We start from the raw sequence: 18,575 nt of genomic DNA, 5'->3' as shown, positions 1-18,575 counted from the left end.
TGACATTCATAATGAATAATCTAATATGTAGTAAGGGAATCTGACTAGAAGATAGGTCTGTTATTTCAATCTGAAATTGCAAGTATATTTTGCAGTTTTCCCTAAACAGTTTTATGTGCCTCATTTCCTTTTTATCAGCAATATTTTGTAACTGCATGTGTGAAATGTAGGTTGAGCATGTAAAACTGTCTTGGTCATAGGCTCCTATTTTACCAAGTCCACTGGATAATTGGTATTTTTGTAAATTATATTATCAAGGATATTTTGGGAATAAACCAGCTTCTTAAGACTCTTATATATCTTCTAGAATACGCTTCTCATTTGGATTTTCTCTGAAAGGATCATGGATTTATTATAAAAGCCAGACCAGCTTTCTTCGTATTATTAAATACAATTGTGTTGGTTTCCACTGACACAGGTTTTGCTTTGTCTACTTTATTTCATTTATTACTTTAAAAGGATTGCATTAAGCTAAGAGCTATGGAGAGAGAAATATGACTTCAAGCAAAAATATTACCTAGTCTGGAAGAGTTAATGAACAATGCAAGATAGTATAAAATCAAATTATCAGGGTAATGGTATAGCTCATGGATTCAGAAGATGAAGATACTTAGTCTTTTCTAAATAATTTAGTACTTGATTATTCACTGTCTTATACTATGTATTAATATACTCAGAAAAAAACATTCAAGAAACTCTTGGCTTACAGGCTGCAGGGAGTTCCCAGCATGTTCTTCTGGCTTTAATGCAAAAGCAGTTAACAAGACCAGCCCTTGCAATGAATCATTCCTGTTGTGTTTAATTTTATAAGTTCAACCTAACTAGTCTGTGAGGTGCCCACACATTTGGCTAAACATTATTTGGGATGTATCTGTGAAGGTGTTTTTGGGTGAGATTAATATTTGAATGGCATACTGAGTAGAGAAAATCATCCACCCACTATTGTTGGCCTTATTCAATAAATTAAAGACCTGAATTGAACAAAAAGGCCGAGTAAAGGGGAATTTCTCCTGCCTGACCTCTTGAACTGGAACATTGGTTTTTCCAGGCCTTCAGACTTGGACTGAAATGTTGGCTCTTGACTTCGAGTCTGTCAACCTTTGGATTAGAATTTACACCATCAACTTCCTTGGTTCTCAGGCCTTCAGATTTACAATGGAACTACACAAAGGCTCTCTTGCACCTCCAGCTTAGCAACTGCAGATCTTTGGACTTCTTAGTCTCCATTAATCATATAAGCTAATGCCTTATAGTAAATCTCTTTCTAGATAGATAGCTAGCTAGAGATAGAGATATATCCTATTGGTCCTGTTTCTCTGGATAACTTTGAACAATACAATTCCTCAAAGGATCATCTTCTATTTCTGGAACTATATTCTGTCCCTACCAATTTGTGTTAATAGCTAAAAGATGCTGCTCTCAAATCTCATGCAAGATGTGTTGTCTAAAAAGGATAGCTATTTATTTTCTTGTTTTCCCTCTGGGTTTCTTTGATCTTCCATATTTTATTTTAATTCTGATGATATTTCTTTTGATAATGGAAAAGGAAAACTCATATATTGAAAACCCCTACTATGTACCTGAAAACATACAAGTTATTTTTCTCTTGTTTTATCTGCACACATAAATGATAGAAGATGATAATCATTTGCATTTTTATGGTTAAGAAAATTGAAATCCTGAAAGATTAAATAAATGATCTAGTGTTACACAGGTAAGTTGTTCACAGACTTCAACATTTGGTATTAGGATGTAAGTTTTGATGTTTTTAAAAATTAACATTTATTAAAAGACAAAGACTTAGTTATATTTAAATGTATATCTTGTAACAACAAGTTGAATAATAAGCAACACAGAATTGATGATGAAACTAACAGTGGAACAGGATAGCATGAGTCAGAACCACAAATCCAGAAATGGACCCATCAAGACTTTAGATACTGGAATTACCATATTAAAAAACCAAAGCCGGCCGGGCGCGGTGGCTCAAGCCTGTAATCCCAGCACTTTGGGAGGCCGAGACGGGCGGATTACGAGGTCAGGAGATCAAGACCATCCTGGCGAACACGGTGAAACCCCGTCTCTACTAAAAAAGTACAAAAAAACTACCCGGGTGAGGTGGCGGGCGCCTGTAGTCCCAGCTACTTGGGAGGCTGAGGCAGGAGAATGGTGTAAACCCGGGAGGCGGAGCTTGCAGTGAGCTGAGATTCCGCCACTGCACTCCCGCCTGGGCGACAGAGCGAGACTTTGTCTCAAAACAAAAATAAAAATAAAAAATAAAATAAAATAAAATAAAAAACCAAAGCCAACTGTACTTGCCATTTTAATATAAAAGTAAGCTTGAAAATATTTTTAGGAACTAAAAAATACAAACTAGTGACATCATGTACTTGATTGAGTAAGAACCAAATAGAAATTTTAGAACGGAAAAATCTACTAAAATTAAGAAAATGGTTTGAGAGCAGCCTTGACACAGCTGAAGAAAACCAATAAACTAGAAAATAAATAGAAGAAACTATTAAAAATGCAACAGAGAGACAGAATGAAAAGAGGGAATAAATGGTTAAAAGAATAAACTCTGCCTAGCATTACTTCAATAGAGTCCAAAAGAAGAGAAAGAGAGAATGGGGAGGCAATATTGGAAGTTATGTGGTAGAGAATTTATGCTCCTCCTATAGTCTGTCCCATTTCTGCTGATGGCAGCTCTATCCTTTTAGTTCCTCAGACCAGAAGCCTTAGAGTCATTCTTGATTTCTCTCTTTCTCTCCCTATATCCAGCACATCAATCAATAATTTTTAAAAATTTAATTATTTTTAAATAGACAAATAAAAATTATATGTACTTATTGTGTACAAGATGTTTTAAAATGTGTATACATTGTGGAATAGCTAAATTGAACTGATTAGCATATGCATTACCTCACATACTTAGCATTTTTTTTTTCTGGTGAGAACACTTAAGATCTACTCTTTCAAAGAATACAGTACATTGTTATTAACTATAGTCACCATATTGTATGATAAACCTCTTGAACTTATTCCTTCTAATTGATATTTCGTGTCCTTTGACCAACATCTCCCCAGTCCCTGGTAACCACCATTCTATTCTCTGCTTGTATGAGTTTGACTTTGTTTATATTTCATATATAAGTGAGATCATGTGGCATTTGTCTTTCTGTGCCTAGCTTATTTCACTTACAAGGTCCTCCAGGTTCATCTATACTGATAACAGAATTTCCTTCTTTTTAAGGCAGCATAGTATTCCACTGTATGTATATATTACATTTTCTTTCCATTTATCCATTTATCTGTTAATGGACACAAGTTAATTCCTTGTCTTGGCTACTGAATAATGCTTTAATAACATGGGAGTGGAGATATCTCTTCTACATAATGATTCACTTCCTTTGGATATATACCCAGCAGTGGGATTGCTGGATTATGTAGTAATTCTATATTTCGTTTTTGAGGAACTCCATACTATTGTCTCTAATGGCTCTACTAATTTACCTTCCCATTAACAGTGTACAAAGGTTCCCCTTTCTCCACACCCTTGCCAGCATCTGTTATTGCCTGTCTTTTTTTTATAAAAGCCATTTTCACTGGGATGAGATGATATCTCATTGTAATTCTGATTTGCATTTCTCTGATGATTAGTGTTGTTAGGGATTTTTTCATATACCTGTTGGCCATTTGTATGTCCTCTTTTGAGAAATGTCTATTCAGATCCTTTGCCCATTTTTAAATCAGGTTATTGTTTTCTCACTATGAGTTGTTTGGGTTCCATATATTTTGGATGTTAACTCATTATCAGAGGTATGGTTTACAAATATTTTCTCCTATTTCATAAGTTGTTTCTTCACTCTGTTCATTGATTCCTTCACTGTGCAGAGCTTTTTAGTTTGACATAATCCCATTTGTCTATTTTTGCTCTTGCCTGTGCTTTTGAGGTCATAGCCAAAAATCATTGCCCAAACCAATGTTGTGGAGGTTTTTCTCTGTGTTTTCTTCTAATAGGTTTGCCACTTCAATTTTACACTTAAGTCTTTAATTAATTAAGAAAAAAATTTTTAAGAGAGGGGTCTCCCTATGTTTCCCAGGCTGGCCGTAATTAAACTCCTGGGCTCAAGAAAACTTCCTGCCTCAGTTTCTCAAGTAGCTGGAAGTACAGGCATGTACCATTGCACCCAGCTTTAATCCATTTTGAGTTAGTTTTTGTATGTAGTGTGAGATGAAGGTCTAATTTTATTCTTCTGCATGTGAATGTCCAGTGTCCCAATGCCATTTATTGAAGAGGCTGCCCTTTCCCCATTGTGTGTTGTTGGCACCTTTGAAATAAATTAACCAGAAATATGTGTATTTATTTCTGGGATTTCTGTTCTTTTCCATTGGCTGATATGTCTGTTTCTATGCCAGCATCAATTTGTTTTGATTATTATAGCTTTGTAGTATATTTTGAAGTCAGGTAGTATAATATACTCAGTTTTGTTCTTTTTGTTCAAGGTTGCTTTGTCTATTCAGGAGCCATCAAAAAAAATTCTTGGTCTATTTCAACAATTCTGGACATTTCAACACATGTCCAGAATCTAATCACTTATCATCAACTCCAAAATGCTAACATCATGACCTCTAGCTTGAGTCTCTAGTCTTAACATATCTTCCTGCTTCCAAATATTAAATATTATACTATATAGTACTCAAAGGCATACCCTAAAGATGTTTTTGTGGTTGACATTTTTTTTTGTTTTTATTGTTTATGTTTCATAGTGTTTATGTTCTACTTTTTAAGTTTCTGGAAGTTGGTTCAACTATATTTTGAAGTAGAGTGTGCTTTTACCTTAACTATGCCAGTCTAATTCAGGCTGTGTTTCTATGAACCCAATCATACCTATGCATATCTTTTGCATACCTACTATGACATGCTAACCAGCCGAAGGGTAACATGGCATCAATCTGAAATTTGAATCCTTTTCTGCCAGTAACTGACGATATATCTTTGAGATGAATTTCTCTGTAAAATAGGGATGGTGATAGTAGAACGTATTTTGTAAGTTAATTTGGGTATTAAATGAGATTCAATAAGTAAAAGAATTTAACATGGCTGTCTGCACATAGTAAATGCTCAATAAAAATTATCTATTACTATTATGATGTCACTCCCTGCTCAGTCTTCAGTATTTCTCACTGCCTACAGAATTAAACATGCTTATATTCTAATAAAACTTCCTTTAACTCATTTAAACTTATCTTTAATTTTTTTGTAATATGAAATAACAGCTTCAGCTGTGCTCTTCCTACCTTCATGCCCTAATATCTTATGTTTCGTCCCAGCTTTCTTGCCTGAAAACTGAAGCCTTTCACAGCTATCTTCTGTCCAAGCCATAGTCTGATTGCTCCCCCACCCCACCCTGTTTTTTTTTTTCATCATGCTTCCTTTATCTGTTATAAATTCTCAAGTTATATTGCATTTTAATTTGTTTACATGTCTGATGCCACATTTAAGAGTACACTTCTGGGCTGGTTGCAGTGGTTCATGGCTATAATCCCAGCACTCTAGGAGGTTGAGGTGGGTGGATCACTAGAGCTCAGGAGTTCAAGACCAGCCTGGGCAATATGGCGAAACCCCACTCCTGCTAAAAATGCAAAAAATTAGCCAGTTGTAGTAATGTGCACCTGTAGTCCCAGCTACTCAGGAGGCTGAGATGGGACGATTATTTGAGCCTGGGAAGTTGAGGCTGTAGTGAGCTGTGTTCATACTACTGCAGTCCAGCCTGGGTAATGGTAGTGAGACCCTGTCTCAAAAAATAAAAGGAAAAAAACCCAACAGTATACTTCTCAAGGGCAGGGATTCTTTTGAAAAAAATTCAGAGATTTTATTTTTAGAACTTCTTAGATTTACAGCAAAATTGAGCAGAAATTACAAAGTTCATATATTCCCATACACAAAGCTTCCTCTGCTATCAACATTCTGCACAAAAGTGATACCTTTGTTATAATTGATGAACCTACATGGACACATCATTATCACCCAACGTTTATAGTTTATATAGGTTAATTCTTGATTTATGTATTCCATGAGTTGGACAAATATATAATGATGATGTATACTCACTATTATACCATTAAATAGAATAGTTTTACTGCCCTGAAAATCCTCAGTGCTTAGCCTGTTCATCCCTACCTCCCTCCAGTCCCTGGCCACAGATTCTTCCTAGTTAATCTTTAGAATATAACATAATGTTTGACTCATAGTTGCCCCAAATAAGTGTTTTTACATATGTGGTTTTTAGATGAACGAAAGAAGGAAGGGATAGATTGGAGAGAATCAGAGCATCTTGCTGACTAATGTTTTGTGTGTTTCAATATTGACTCATACTTTTCTATTCTACTCAGAAGACCACCCCATCTCTTCTGTGATGCCAATTCAAATCCCACCTTTTCTATTAAATCTTAGAAGAGTGTGCTCTGGACACTTTTAAGATTTATTTTATGAGTCATCCAAGTAATTCTATATGTCATACTTGAATTTTTTGTTTTATGGGCCTTTGTCTGGATTCCTCAGTGAATTATATTTTTATATGTAGGTAGAGTTGTATGATAATTCATCCCTTTGTGTTTTATGGGGAAAAGATGCCTTGATAAATTCCTGTACTTCACTGGGGATTGTAGACAGCGATCAGGAACAGAGAAACTTCCTGGTCTATAAAAAATTCAGTCTCAGTCTCTTTTGCAATCAGTTCAGCTAACTGTCTAGGAAAGAAAATTATTGCGAACTAATTAAAAACAACAGAGAAGTAAACCTTTTTTTTTCTTTTTTGCAGATTTGAGCTTGCAGCAGTTTTCATAAAAAGCTATTGAAGTTTGCCAAATTGTTGTTAAAATAAAATAACTTTTCTAGGTGCTACCAGAAGTTATTTATAGAATAATTTTCATCCTTTTCCAAGTATTTTAAACATTCTAAAATGGTATCTTTGATGTTATTTTGCTTTAATATGAATTTAAGAAGAAAATGTTATACATGTTGTTGATTTTCAAGTCATCTTTCCTTTATTCCCTCCCTCCTAAATAATGAACATAAGAGAAGATTAATTTAGATTCTGAAATTTTATTCATTTAGCTTTGACCACATAGGATGCTATACTTATCAAGGGGTGATAATTTTATATTTATCTACATCATAAAATCATTTTGCACAAATTTCGGTTTTTCATCAAGCTTCATTCGCTAGGATGCTTTTCTATAGTTTGTGGGATTTCTAGGAAAAGTCATTTGAGGAGGCTTGACTTTGGGTTTTATGCATCAAGGAGACATAAAACTCTGACTTTAATAACTATTAATACTCATTTACAAGATTATTGGGAAAGCTTTAGCCCAATCATATCATAAAATTGTATTCTTTTTAGTTAAGGTAAGGTTTTAGTTATTCATATAGTAGTAGCAGTCTTAAGAGCTATGCTGGATAATCTATCATTATGAATTGAATAATAATACTCTTGTCTCAGAACAACATTCGAGAGGATGATAGTTACCATTTTAGAAGGAAACAAAGCATTCAATAAATATTATCTTTAAAATATACCACTGAGCATATTCCTCATTATGATCTTGTAATTGATACCAGTTTTGAAAGTTGAAATCTCAATTTATGTTCAGAAAATTAATTTCAAGTCTTAAAAGGTAAATGGAGTGATTAGGTTCATGGCAGTTCTATTTTTATTTGCAGATAATGCCTCTGAGGTAGCAATTACTACTCCAGGAACTAGTAACCATAGAAACAGCTCAACAGGCCCAACACCTGATTGTTCACCTCCATCCCCTGATACTGCCCTCAAAAATATTGTAAAAGTCATTCGACCCCAGGTAAGTGCCCAGAATGATGTTATTTTCCCTATAATGTGTTTTGATTTGAATCAATGCATGTACATCACTTATATTGCAAGCCTGGACTATTTTATGTGGTATGTCAATGGACTTCTAAATTAAAAGAAGGGAGTTAGAAGAGGATGTTCGCTTCCTTTGAAGTTGGTGATAAACACTGAAATCTGCATTAGTTTTTGGAAAAATGAATTGTGCCTATTGCATGAAGTAGTGAGACTTAGAAAAATAGCTATTTTACATCATTTTTCTCTCACAACATTTTAATAATTATGCTCCAATTATTGAGCTGTTACATATTTTCTGGTGTTTCCTGATCTTTTTGTCTTCATTCTTCTGGACAATGCTGCATGGTTTGTGATTATTTCTCTGTATTCCGACTCCGGTGATTTTTCTATTTCTCTATCTTCTCTATCTTTATAGTTTCAGTGAATATTGTCTGCGTTTAACATTGCTCTTTGTTTTCCTCTGGTAGCTAGTCTCTCTTTATCCTTTGTTCTTTTTTCCATTCCTGTCACTTTCCTGTATGGATTTCTCTCTTTTCTCCCTTCTCTTTCAGTTGGATTTTCTAGTAGGCGGTTTGCAGGCAAGCTTTAGAAATATCATTGGGACAAGCTGTTCTGTGATATTTCATTGAAAATAGCACTTATAAAGCTGTTTGCATTATATTTTTGCCAACAGATGGACCCAGAACATGAAATTGGTGGTGTTCTCAACCTGGCTCATTGTGAATGGGCCTCATAAAATCCAAGACAGGGGGACTTTGGATTCAATCAATACCATTCATCATCTACTTAGATATAGAGTATGAATAAATCCTTTGAGCCAAATGATAGGGCAAATATGATTTTTAACACTATTTAGGTCTAAATGAAAATGATTGGTTTAATATTTTTCCTTCTTTAACATAAGTTATTTTAGATCATTTTTATTATAATCTTCATCCTCATTAATAAAATGGCACTTAAATTTTGGATATCCATTGCAGTTTATAGAACACTTTAATATAAATTGTTTCCTATATCCTTCATCAATTCAAGTGCAATTTGTGTTTCAGTGTTATAGATAAGGTCACTGGCACTCCAAAGGGGCTACATCGTCCAGCTGATTTGGAGTTTCTTTTTTTTTTTTTACTTTAGTATATTTGCCTCTTCCAGTCCTGCTCAGAGGTTAAAAAAATCCTCATGAGTTTGTATAATTTGACACATCTTTAGGAGTATGGAATATGCAGTTTCAGGGGCATTTAGGCACAGGTAACATTTGACACAGTGCCTCAATATGTGGTGGAGAAGAATGTTTTCAAAAATGTCCTCTTCTACTAGGCACAGTGGCACACGCTTGTGTTCCTAGCTACTCGGGAAGCTAAGGCAGAGAATCACTGGAGCCCAGGAGTTCTATACCAGTCTGGGTAACATAGTGACACCTTCATCTCATTACAAAAAGTCCTGTTTTTCAAGGAAATTTGATCGGGTCTATTTGCTTCAAGATAAACCTCACTAAACCCAGATTTAGATGCTATCTGTCATGTTTGTTGGCATTGGTTCTCTTATATGAAGATTTTTCTGGGGTTATTGTGTTTCTAGTGCATTTCTAACATTTTCAAGCTATTTAGGTAAGACATTGTCCTATATATGTTAATAAAAGTCATTACTAAATATATTTGTTTTTATACCAATGTAAATTCTCTAATGTAAATGCACTTGGTCATTCAATGAATGAAAAACAGATTCTTTTCTATAGATCCATTATCTGAATAACTGAGGCATTATTTCATAAATCATTCTCTACATATTTTAATTGAGTTTAGGTTCACCTGGTAATCTTTGAAGAAACCTAGAGGTAGAATTCAAGCCAGAAATTCCATCTTGACCCAATTCATTGGTGCTGTCAATACTTAAATGCGTATCTTATTAACTGACTCCACCTTTCTCAAATGTTATAACAATGCTTTAAGGAGAAAAACAAATAAGTGAGAAAGTTAAGTAACTCGGGATGATGGTATTTAAATTAGAACCAATGCAGCCTGTATTTATATAATACAACAATAACAGCTATATATCTATGTATTTTCTTTCTCTATATATAATTGCAGAAAGAATATAACCTCAATTAGGCTACTCTTTCTTCCACTCTGGAGACATTGGTGCATGACTTATTTCTCCATATGAGTTATGACCTTCAGGGCCTCTTCATTCATTGTAGAAAGGAAGGAGTAGAATATTCACATGGAAATACTTATGAGAGAGTATTCAAGTAGGACATGAGGTTTCAGGAAAGAATTTGGAGACTAGAGGATGTGCATGGAGGATGGATGGTTGGATAGAACAGGAGACTCCTGCTGTGTTCTGACAAATCACAGGTGTGTCAGGGATGGAAAATGGTTGAGAGCAACTGTTCCAAAGAAAAGATAATTATTGGTGAGCTTATATAAAAGCCTATATTTTAATCACAGGTTTAATATTCTAACATATTTGTTAATTCTGCCTTTTTTTTTTTTTTTTTTTTTTTTTGAGGCAGAGTCTTGCTCTGTCACCCAGGCTGGAGTGCAGTGGCGTGATCTCGGCTCACTACAAACTCCGCCTCCCGGGTTCACACCATAGTCCTGCCTCAGCCTCTCAAATAGCTGGCACTACAGGCACCCACCACCATGCCCGACTAATTTTTTTGTATTTTTAGTAGAGACAGGGTTTCACCGTGTTAGTCAGGATGGTCTCAATTTCCTGACCTCGTAATCCACCCACCTCAACCTCCCAAAGTGCTGGGATTATAGACGTGAGCCACTGCACCCAGCCTAATTCTGGCTTTCTATCTGGAAATGCAAAAAGTGTGAAGTTAGATTGATTTATGGGTATTCAAGACCTTTTTAAAAATTTATTAAAAATTAATAATATGGTTGAAATGATAATTTCACTTTTAGAACCTGTGTTGAACCTTGAAAATAAAAATATAAATGTGACCCTTATTCATGATTTTACAGTTCTTTGACCATTAGCTGATGTGTTCAGTCTTTTATTGTGGAAAGAATGATATTGAGTAGGCGAGGTAAAGGCAGAACTTTCATCTCATTCACTGAAAATAGATACTGCTTAGATGTAGCGAATTTAGGTTCCTTTTCCTCTGCCTCTTGTATACCTTTATCTGGTTTATTTTCTTGTAACTCTACCTGTGAAAGAAGAGCATCCATTGTAACCAAAGAGTCCTTGCTTTCAATATGAGATAGGGCTGATAACACATTGCATGTGTTTCTGCTTAGTTAGTCACTTGGAAGCTGCTGGCTTCCCAGTGCTTTGCTGACTTTGTTTTTATTCAGCATGTGTATTAACTAAGTCACAGCTGTTAGTTCTGCATCCTGTGTTTGATCTTTTTCACCTTTGTTTCTTTCAGTTATTTCACGTCTTAAAATCCTCTAGATTGTGAAACAGTCTGTTTTAAATTCAGAGTGACTGAAATGGTTGTATGTTACTCTTTTCTCTTTGTTTCTCTCCAGTATATTAACCCACAAGGCTGAATTTTTCTACTTACTTATACTTAAGTACTTGAAAAAAAATCTTTGAAATATATATTAGGTAGGTCTATTGACATTCCAGTTATCTTCTTTTTACTGAATAGTTATATGTTACTTGTTTTTAAATATTCCCTGGTGAAGCATCTTTTTTCCACAATTGAAGAATCAAATACACAGATCTTAAGTATGTAGCTTAATGAACTTTGATTATTTACGTAGGTATAACACCACTCAAAACAAAATATAAAGCATTGCCATCACCCCAGAAAGTTTCCTCATGCCCCTTTCAAATTAGTTGCCCTCCTTCCTGCCTCAGGGGCAAGAATGTCCAGATTTTTATCATCATATATTAGGATTGGCTATTCTTGGACTTTATATAAATGTAATCCTACAGTGAGTATGTTTTCTTTGTGCGTATCACTGTTTGGATTTCTTTCACTCAACATAATGGTTTTGAAATTAATCCATGTTGTTTCTTTCCTGATGAGTGGTTTACCATTGGATTAATATACTACAATTTATTCATTAATTCTCCTGTTGATTGATCCTTGCATTGTTTCTTGTTGTTTACCATTATGCATGAATATGCTATGAATATACATATATAAGTCTTTTTTATAAACATATGTTTTCATATAGATAAATGAAAATGGTATTGTTGGGTCACATGGTAAATGAATAGCTAACTTTATAAAAAGCTTCCCAACAGCTTTCCAAAAAAGTTGTTCCATTTTATAGTCACCAATAGCAATGTGTGAGAATTTTCATTTCTCCACATTCTTGCCTTTTAAACTTTTTTATTTTAGCCATTCTTCTGGGTGTGAAATGATTTCTCATTATGGTTTTAATTTGCATTTTTTCTGGTGACTAATGATGATGAGTACCTTTTTCTGTGGTTATTGCCAATTTTTATATCTTCTTTTGTGAAGTATATGCTCACCTCTTTTTTTAGGTGTATTCAACTTTGTTATTGTTTATTTGTAGTAATTCTTCATAAATTCTTCTGTAGCCCCACAAGATATAGGTCCTTTGTCAGGTGTATGCACTCTAAATATTTCCCCCACTCGGTGATTTGCCTAAACATTTCTCAAGTGCCTTTTGATTAGCAGAATATTTTAATTTTTATGTCAGAGCTATCATTTTATTCTTTTATGGTTAGTGTTTTTGTGACTTGTCCCAGGTTGTGAATATATGCTCCCACTTTTTTCTAGAAGTTTTCTTGTTCTGGTTTTTATATTTAGGTCGATAATCCATCTCAGATTGTTTTGTGTATGGTGTGAGGTAGGGGACAAGATTTAATTTTCGCCACATGGAAAAAAAATTGTTATACATTGATTTAATAATTTAGTATTATTTATTGCTTTCATATTTTAATTGTTTGTTTTTGGCATATAGAAATGCAGTTGAGTTTTTTCTTACCATTTTAATTTTATTTAAGTGCTAGAGTGGTTTTTTGCTTTATTAAAAAATAACTTCCATGATTCTTTTGTGTCATCTTAGAATAATGATAATTTGACTTTTTTCTAATATTTGTGCCTTTTATGTCTTTTTCTTATTGCTGTGACTATAGTAAAATGATGCAATGAAGTGGTAAAACCAAAAATTATTGCCTTGTTCCCTATCTTTGGGGAAAGCAGACAATGTTACAATGTTTCAACATTAACTACAATATAGGCTATTAGTTTATTGCATGTATTCTTGGTTCTGTTGATATGGCAGATTACATTGTTTTACTTTGCATGTTAATATAAATAACAGTTGGCTATAATGTTTTATACATTTTATATAGTCCTTGGTGCAAGAGACACTTTGGATAAAGCATTAGTGGTAGATAGATGGATTAGATCTAAGGGAGCCAAAGATGACTAATGATTTGGGCTTTGTTGACTGGGATTTAGGAATGCTACTAATAAAGATAAGAAAGACTTGAACAGATGTTTATTTTGATGAAGGAGAAGATGACATAATAAATTTGGTTTTGTAGACTTACTGAACATGAAGCATGATATATAAATTGGAAATATTGATATGGGGCTCGGAAAGAGGTGAGGGATTAAGGTAAAGATTTTATTCTCATTCATAAAATTTGATAATGAAGAGAGATAGTACCAGAGACAGAATTCTGATAAATGTTTGCACTAAAGGAGGATAATTATATTTTTGGAGTATCTAATATAATTTAATGTTCATGATTCTTTTTGGAATGGATATTTTCATTTTATAGGTGAGGAAATTGAGAACTGGGAACTTAAGTCATTTCCTCACGTGTACTTTAGAAAGAAGTCTTTAGCAAAAGAGAGAATCATTGAGAAAAATAAAAGAAGAAAGACAACTGTTACTGTGGACATAAAGTAAAAAATTTTTAAAGTGATCGGTCAATATTGTCAAAGCTTCCAGGAAAGTAGGAGAAGAGAGACCAAAATTTCAGTTTATTTGACAATTATGAGGGCAGAGACCTTCAAGGATGTAATTTCCTTCAAGTGAAGAATGTAGAAGCTTAAGATGAAAGGAATTGAAGTGTGGGGAAAGATACCCTGATTGTATACTAATCTTTTGAATAGTTTGATGGTAAAAGGAAATAAGGCAGTATGACAGCATGTTAAAGGATGAGCAGAGGTGGGGAAACAGTTTCTGGTTGCAGAGAATAAGAAAGAAGAGCTGAAAAGTTGACTGAAGAGACATGCATGATAGGGACTGAACTGTTAAATATTTTCTTAGGAGGTGTGTATAAATCTAATTAGTTCCAAAGTTCAAACAAACTAACATCAGCAGTTGACAGAACACTGAATTCTTGGTCTGTGCTCTTGGTGGTGGTTGTAGCTAGATGGGTTTATACACTCCTTTCCCTGTTGCATGATAGAAATCAAGTCTAAAATAGAAGGAGGCTCTAGAGAAGTGACCACGGGCAGAAAAAGAGGCTATTTTGGCACAATACCACAGATAAGTCATCTAAATGGGCTCAATATTGAACAGAGATTTTTAGCATAATGAGCATAAGGATATCCTAAGAAGAAGACAATCTGGAAAATTTGAAATTCTGTTCTATCATCTGAATATTTGTATTTCCCCCAAATATCTATGTTGAATTCAAATCCACAATGTGATAGTATTAAAAAGTGGGGCCTTTAGGAGAGGATTAGGTCAGATGGCAGAGCTCTCATAAATGGGATTAGTTCACTTATAAAAGAGGCCCATAGGAGCTTGTTCACCCTTGCAACACATGAGGACACAGCAAGAACTCAGCAATCTGCAGTCTGAAAGAGGACCTTCACCAGGATCCAACCAAGCTGGAAACCTGATCTTGGACTTCTCAACCTCCAGAACTGTGAGAGACCCCATAACTTTATGGTATTTGTTAATAGCAGCTGGAAAAGACACTCCGATTGGCTTTAGATGTCCTAGTACCATCCAAACCTCACCACTAACCCAAAACCTCATCCTAAATGGAATTCAACAGAATGAAATAACACCAGGCTGCATTATTTTGCAGCTAAGGAGGGACCATAGCAAAAAGGAGCAAAGAGGCTGTAGAGGTAAAGAAAATGAAGAGAAAGGTCAAAGGCCCAGAGCTCTCAAGACACTAAAGGAGATGATTGGAGGAAAGATGAGTCATTTCTGAATGCCTACTCATACTGGACTGTGTTTAGATCAGGTGCCTACTCAACCTGAAAGAAAGACACATTTTGAATATTTTTCTGGACCTGTGTATGATTAATGAGCTAACAATAAAGCAGTTTAATAATAAGCCATAGCACCTCTCCCTGCCATTATTAAGAGTTTAGAACTGGGGTTACAAAAAATTATTGCCAAATCCAGAATAACATTTTTCTGAGCACTGTGGGGTTATAGAGTATATATGCTAAATTTTAAAATTAGAAATGAGAGTGGGTATGTAAAAAACAGAGGCATATAACTTGGAAAGAGTGCAGAATATTGTATTGGGTTGCAACAAAAAAATAGATAAGGAATAAAAATAACTTCAAGGAGATAATCTTTAAAATATTTTTATTATTGAATATTGAGCCATTTATTCCCATGATTGAGTATGTATTTCTTTTTTTCTCATAAAAATTATATCAGGTAGGTGTATTTTTCCTTATTTTACTGATTGGGCCTGAGGCTCTGAGAGTTTGAATAATGTTCTCAGTATTACACAGCCACTGACTTACTGGAAGATCTCTGATTTCCTAACTCCAGTAGTTTTTCCATTACTGCTAATTAGCTCATTAGGTAGAAAATAATCGAGGTGGGATATTGATATTCTAGAAAGGCGAAGCTTCAGGAGAGAATAATAGTTTTGAAAAAGGAGGCAGAACAGAAATATAGATGGCCAAAATATGTAGCCTGAAGGAAAGAGCCAAAGAAGACTGTATTCAGTAATTTCCAGACTTGTGACAAAAGCTGAGTGAGAAGAGAAGGCTAAAAACAGAAAGATAGTCATAATAGAAAATAATATTAGGTAAAACAAGGAGCCATTTGGAAAGGAAAAAAAAATGAGAAAGAAGTCAACAGGACCCAACAGTCAACGTTGACAAATATGAATTGTTGAAGTTGTTCTGGACAAATATGAATTTCCTGGGAAGCTTTTTAAAAAATTGCCTGAGTTCTACCCCTGACCAATTAAATCAGTCTATCTGAGGGTAAATATTTTTAACCTGGTATTCTTGGTAGGCTATGGGTGGTCTACTCAATTCCTGGAATTATGTACAAAATTTTGCTTGTAGCTGCCTTTTTAAAAGGAATTTAACTCCAATCTTTCTTCTGTCACGTGCACTCTGTATTACCCTTCTCACCCTCAGTTCTTCAGCAAAGTGAGAATGGTATTTGCCTTGCCTACTTCTCAGGGGTGTAGTCAGACTCAAACCAGATAAAAGGTGCCATGGTGCTGTGTATGTTGTAAAGCCCTGTAGTGGCCCAGCTTGTTATTATAATGGTGATTAGATCATGTTTACCTACAATTGAAATAAGACCTTTGAGAAGTAATGTTCTAACTCTCCGTCTCATCCACAAGTAGCTCTGACCACGGCAACTGTGGCTTTTAGAAAATGTTTTTGGGAACCTTTTAAAATTCCCTAAATCTTTGGAACCTACTTAAGATGATGTTGGCTACATATGGGGTGATATTCGCCTTCAAGCATCTCATTCTTTAGATGCCTCTGCTTAAGTGAGCCACAGGAAGTATAAACTCCTGGAATTTGGGATATGGGAGGAGTCAGTGTGGATAAATGGCACAGTACAGGGTCAGGCTGACCTAATGCAGGGGAGGGAAAAGCCAGAATCCAGAAAACAACCACTATAAATTGTATCTTCCATTGATGATTAAAATCACCATCAATCCATATAGTGGTCATACCAATTATATGCCAGTGGAATATTATTCATCCTCATTTCTATTCATTTGATGAAATTACAGGTGAGTTTATTCTATAGGAATATGGAGAATTTTTGTTATTTGGCACTTTGTGCATGTAAAAAATTTTTTAATCTTTTTTTCCTGAGCATGAAATGTAATTTTTTATATTTTGTGCCACATTGCCATTAATAGCAAGACTGTATTAATATTGTGTTTTCCTTTTGTGTTATTCAGGGGTTTTTCTCCCACATGCATAAAATTCTCAGTGGGTGTCATTGTTTGGCTCAGCTTTTTCCCCTAAAGCATGTCTAGACAGCCTAAATGAGAATGCATAGATGCACATGTACCCCTGGCACCTAAAATAAAAATAGAAGAAGAGAAACAAAAGAAAATTGAGTTTAGACATTAACTTGAAGTTTTGGAAAAGATGCAAATGAATCATCATAAAGATAAGGAAATGTTGATTAAATAGACATTTAATATAAAAGTATTTTCAAGTCACATGAGTGGCTAAGAACAGACGTACTATGAGAATAGTGAAAATAAATGTGGCTATTAAAATGGTAATAAATAAAAATATGCTCAAGGATGTTCATTGTAGAAATATTTATTGGAGAGGCGGAGCAAGATGGCCGAATAGGAACAGCTCCAGTCTCCAACTCCCAGCGCGAGCGACACAGAAGACCGGTGATTTCTGCATTTTCAACTGAGGTACTGGGTTCATCTCACTGGGGAGTGCTGGACATACGGTGCTGGTCAGCTGCTGCAGCCCGACCAGCGAGAGCTGAAGCAGGGCGAGGCATTGCCTCACCTGGGAAGCGCAAGGGGGAAGGGAATCCCTTTTCCTAGCCAGGGGAACTGAGACACACAACACCTGGAAAATCGGGTAACTCCCACCCCAATACTGCGCTTTAAGCAAACAGGCACACCAGGAGATCATATCCCACACCTGGCCAGGAGGGTCCCACACCCACGGAGCCTCCCTCATTGCTAGCACAGCAGTCTGTGATCTACCGGCAAGGCAACAGGGAGGCTGGGGGAGGGGCGCCCGCCATTGCTGAGGCTTAAGTAGGTAAACAAAGCTACTGGGAAGCTCGAACTGGGTGGAGCTCACAGCAGCTCAAGGAAACCTGCCTGTCTCTGTAGACTCCACCTCTGGGGACAGGGCACAGTAAACTAAACAAACGCAGCAGACACCTCTGCAGACGCAAAGGACTCTGTCTGACAGCTTTGAAGAGAGCAGTGGATCTCCCAACACGGAGGTTGAGATCTGAGAAGGGACAGACTCCCTGCTCAAGTGGGTCCCTGACCCCTGAGTAGCCTAACTGGGAGACATCCCCCACTAGGGGCAGTCTGACACCCCACACCTCACAGGGTGGAGTACACCCCTGAGAGGAAGCTTCCAAAGCAAGAATCAGACAGGTACACTCTCTGTTCAGAAATATTCTATCTTCTGCAGCCTCTGCTGCTGATACCCAGGCAAACAGGGTCTGGAGTGGACCTCAAGCAATCTCCAACAGACCTACAGCTGAGAGTCCTGACTGTTAGAAGGAAAACTATCAAACAGGAAGGACACCTACACCAAAACCCCATCAGTACATCACCATCATCAAAGACCAGAGGCAGATAAAACCACAAAGATGGGGAAAAAGCAGGGCAGAAAATCTGGAAATTCAAAAAATAAGAGCGCATCTCCCCCGGCAAAGGAGCGCAGCTCATCGCCAGCAACGGATCAAAGCTGGACGGAGAATGACTTTGACGAGATGAGAGAAGGCGGCTTCAGTCCATCAAATTTCTCAGAGCTAAAGGAGGAATTACGTACCCAGCGCAAAGAAACTAAAA

The 18,575-nt window shown here is 35.8% G+C and overlaps 1 protein-coding gene across 7 annotated transcripts in view; it reads left to right on the top strand.

Annotated features, from left to right (window-relative positions):
• Positions 1–18,575, top strand: part of ANKS1B (ankyrin repeat and sterile alpha motif domain containing 1B) — a 1,294,913-nt gene that overhangs the window by 556,000 nt on the left and 720,338 nt on the right. For all 7 annotated transcript variants that reach the window (XM_028830273.2, XM_028830270.2, XM_028830269.2 and 4 more), the window contains exon 11: positions 7,724–7,860. In XM_028830273.2, the coding sequence (XP_028686106.1) occupies positions 7,724–7,860 (137 nt within the window). The remainder of the gene's footprint in view (positions 1–7,723; positions 7,861–18,575) is intronic.

This window comes from Macaca mulatta, chromosome 11, assembly GCF_049350105.2.
Source record: "Macaca mulatta isolate MMU2019108-1 chromosome 11, T2T-MMU8v2.0, whole genome shotgun sequence".
In the NCBI taxonomy this organism is placed as follows: Eukaryota; Metazoa; Chordata; class Mammalia; order Primates; family Cercopithecidae; genus Macaca; species Macaca mulatta.
Note: the sequence above shows the minus strand (reverse complement) of the source record. Positions and strands in the feature narration are given on the sequence as shown.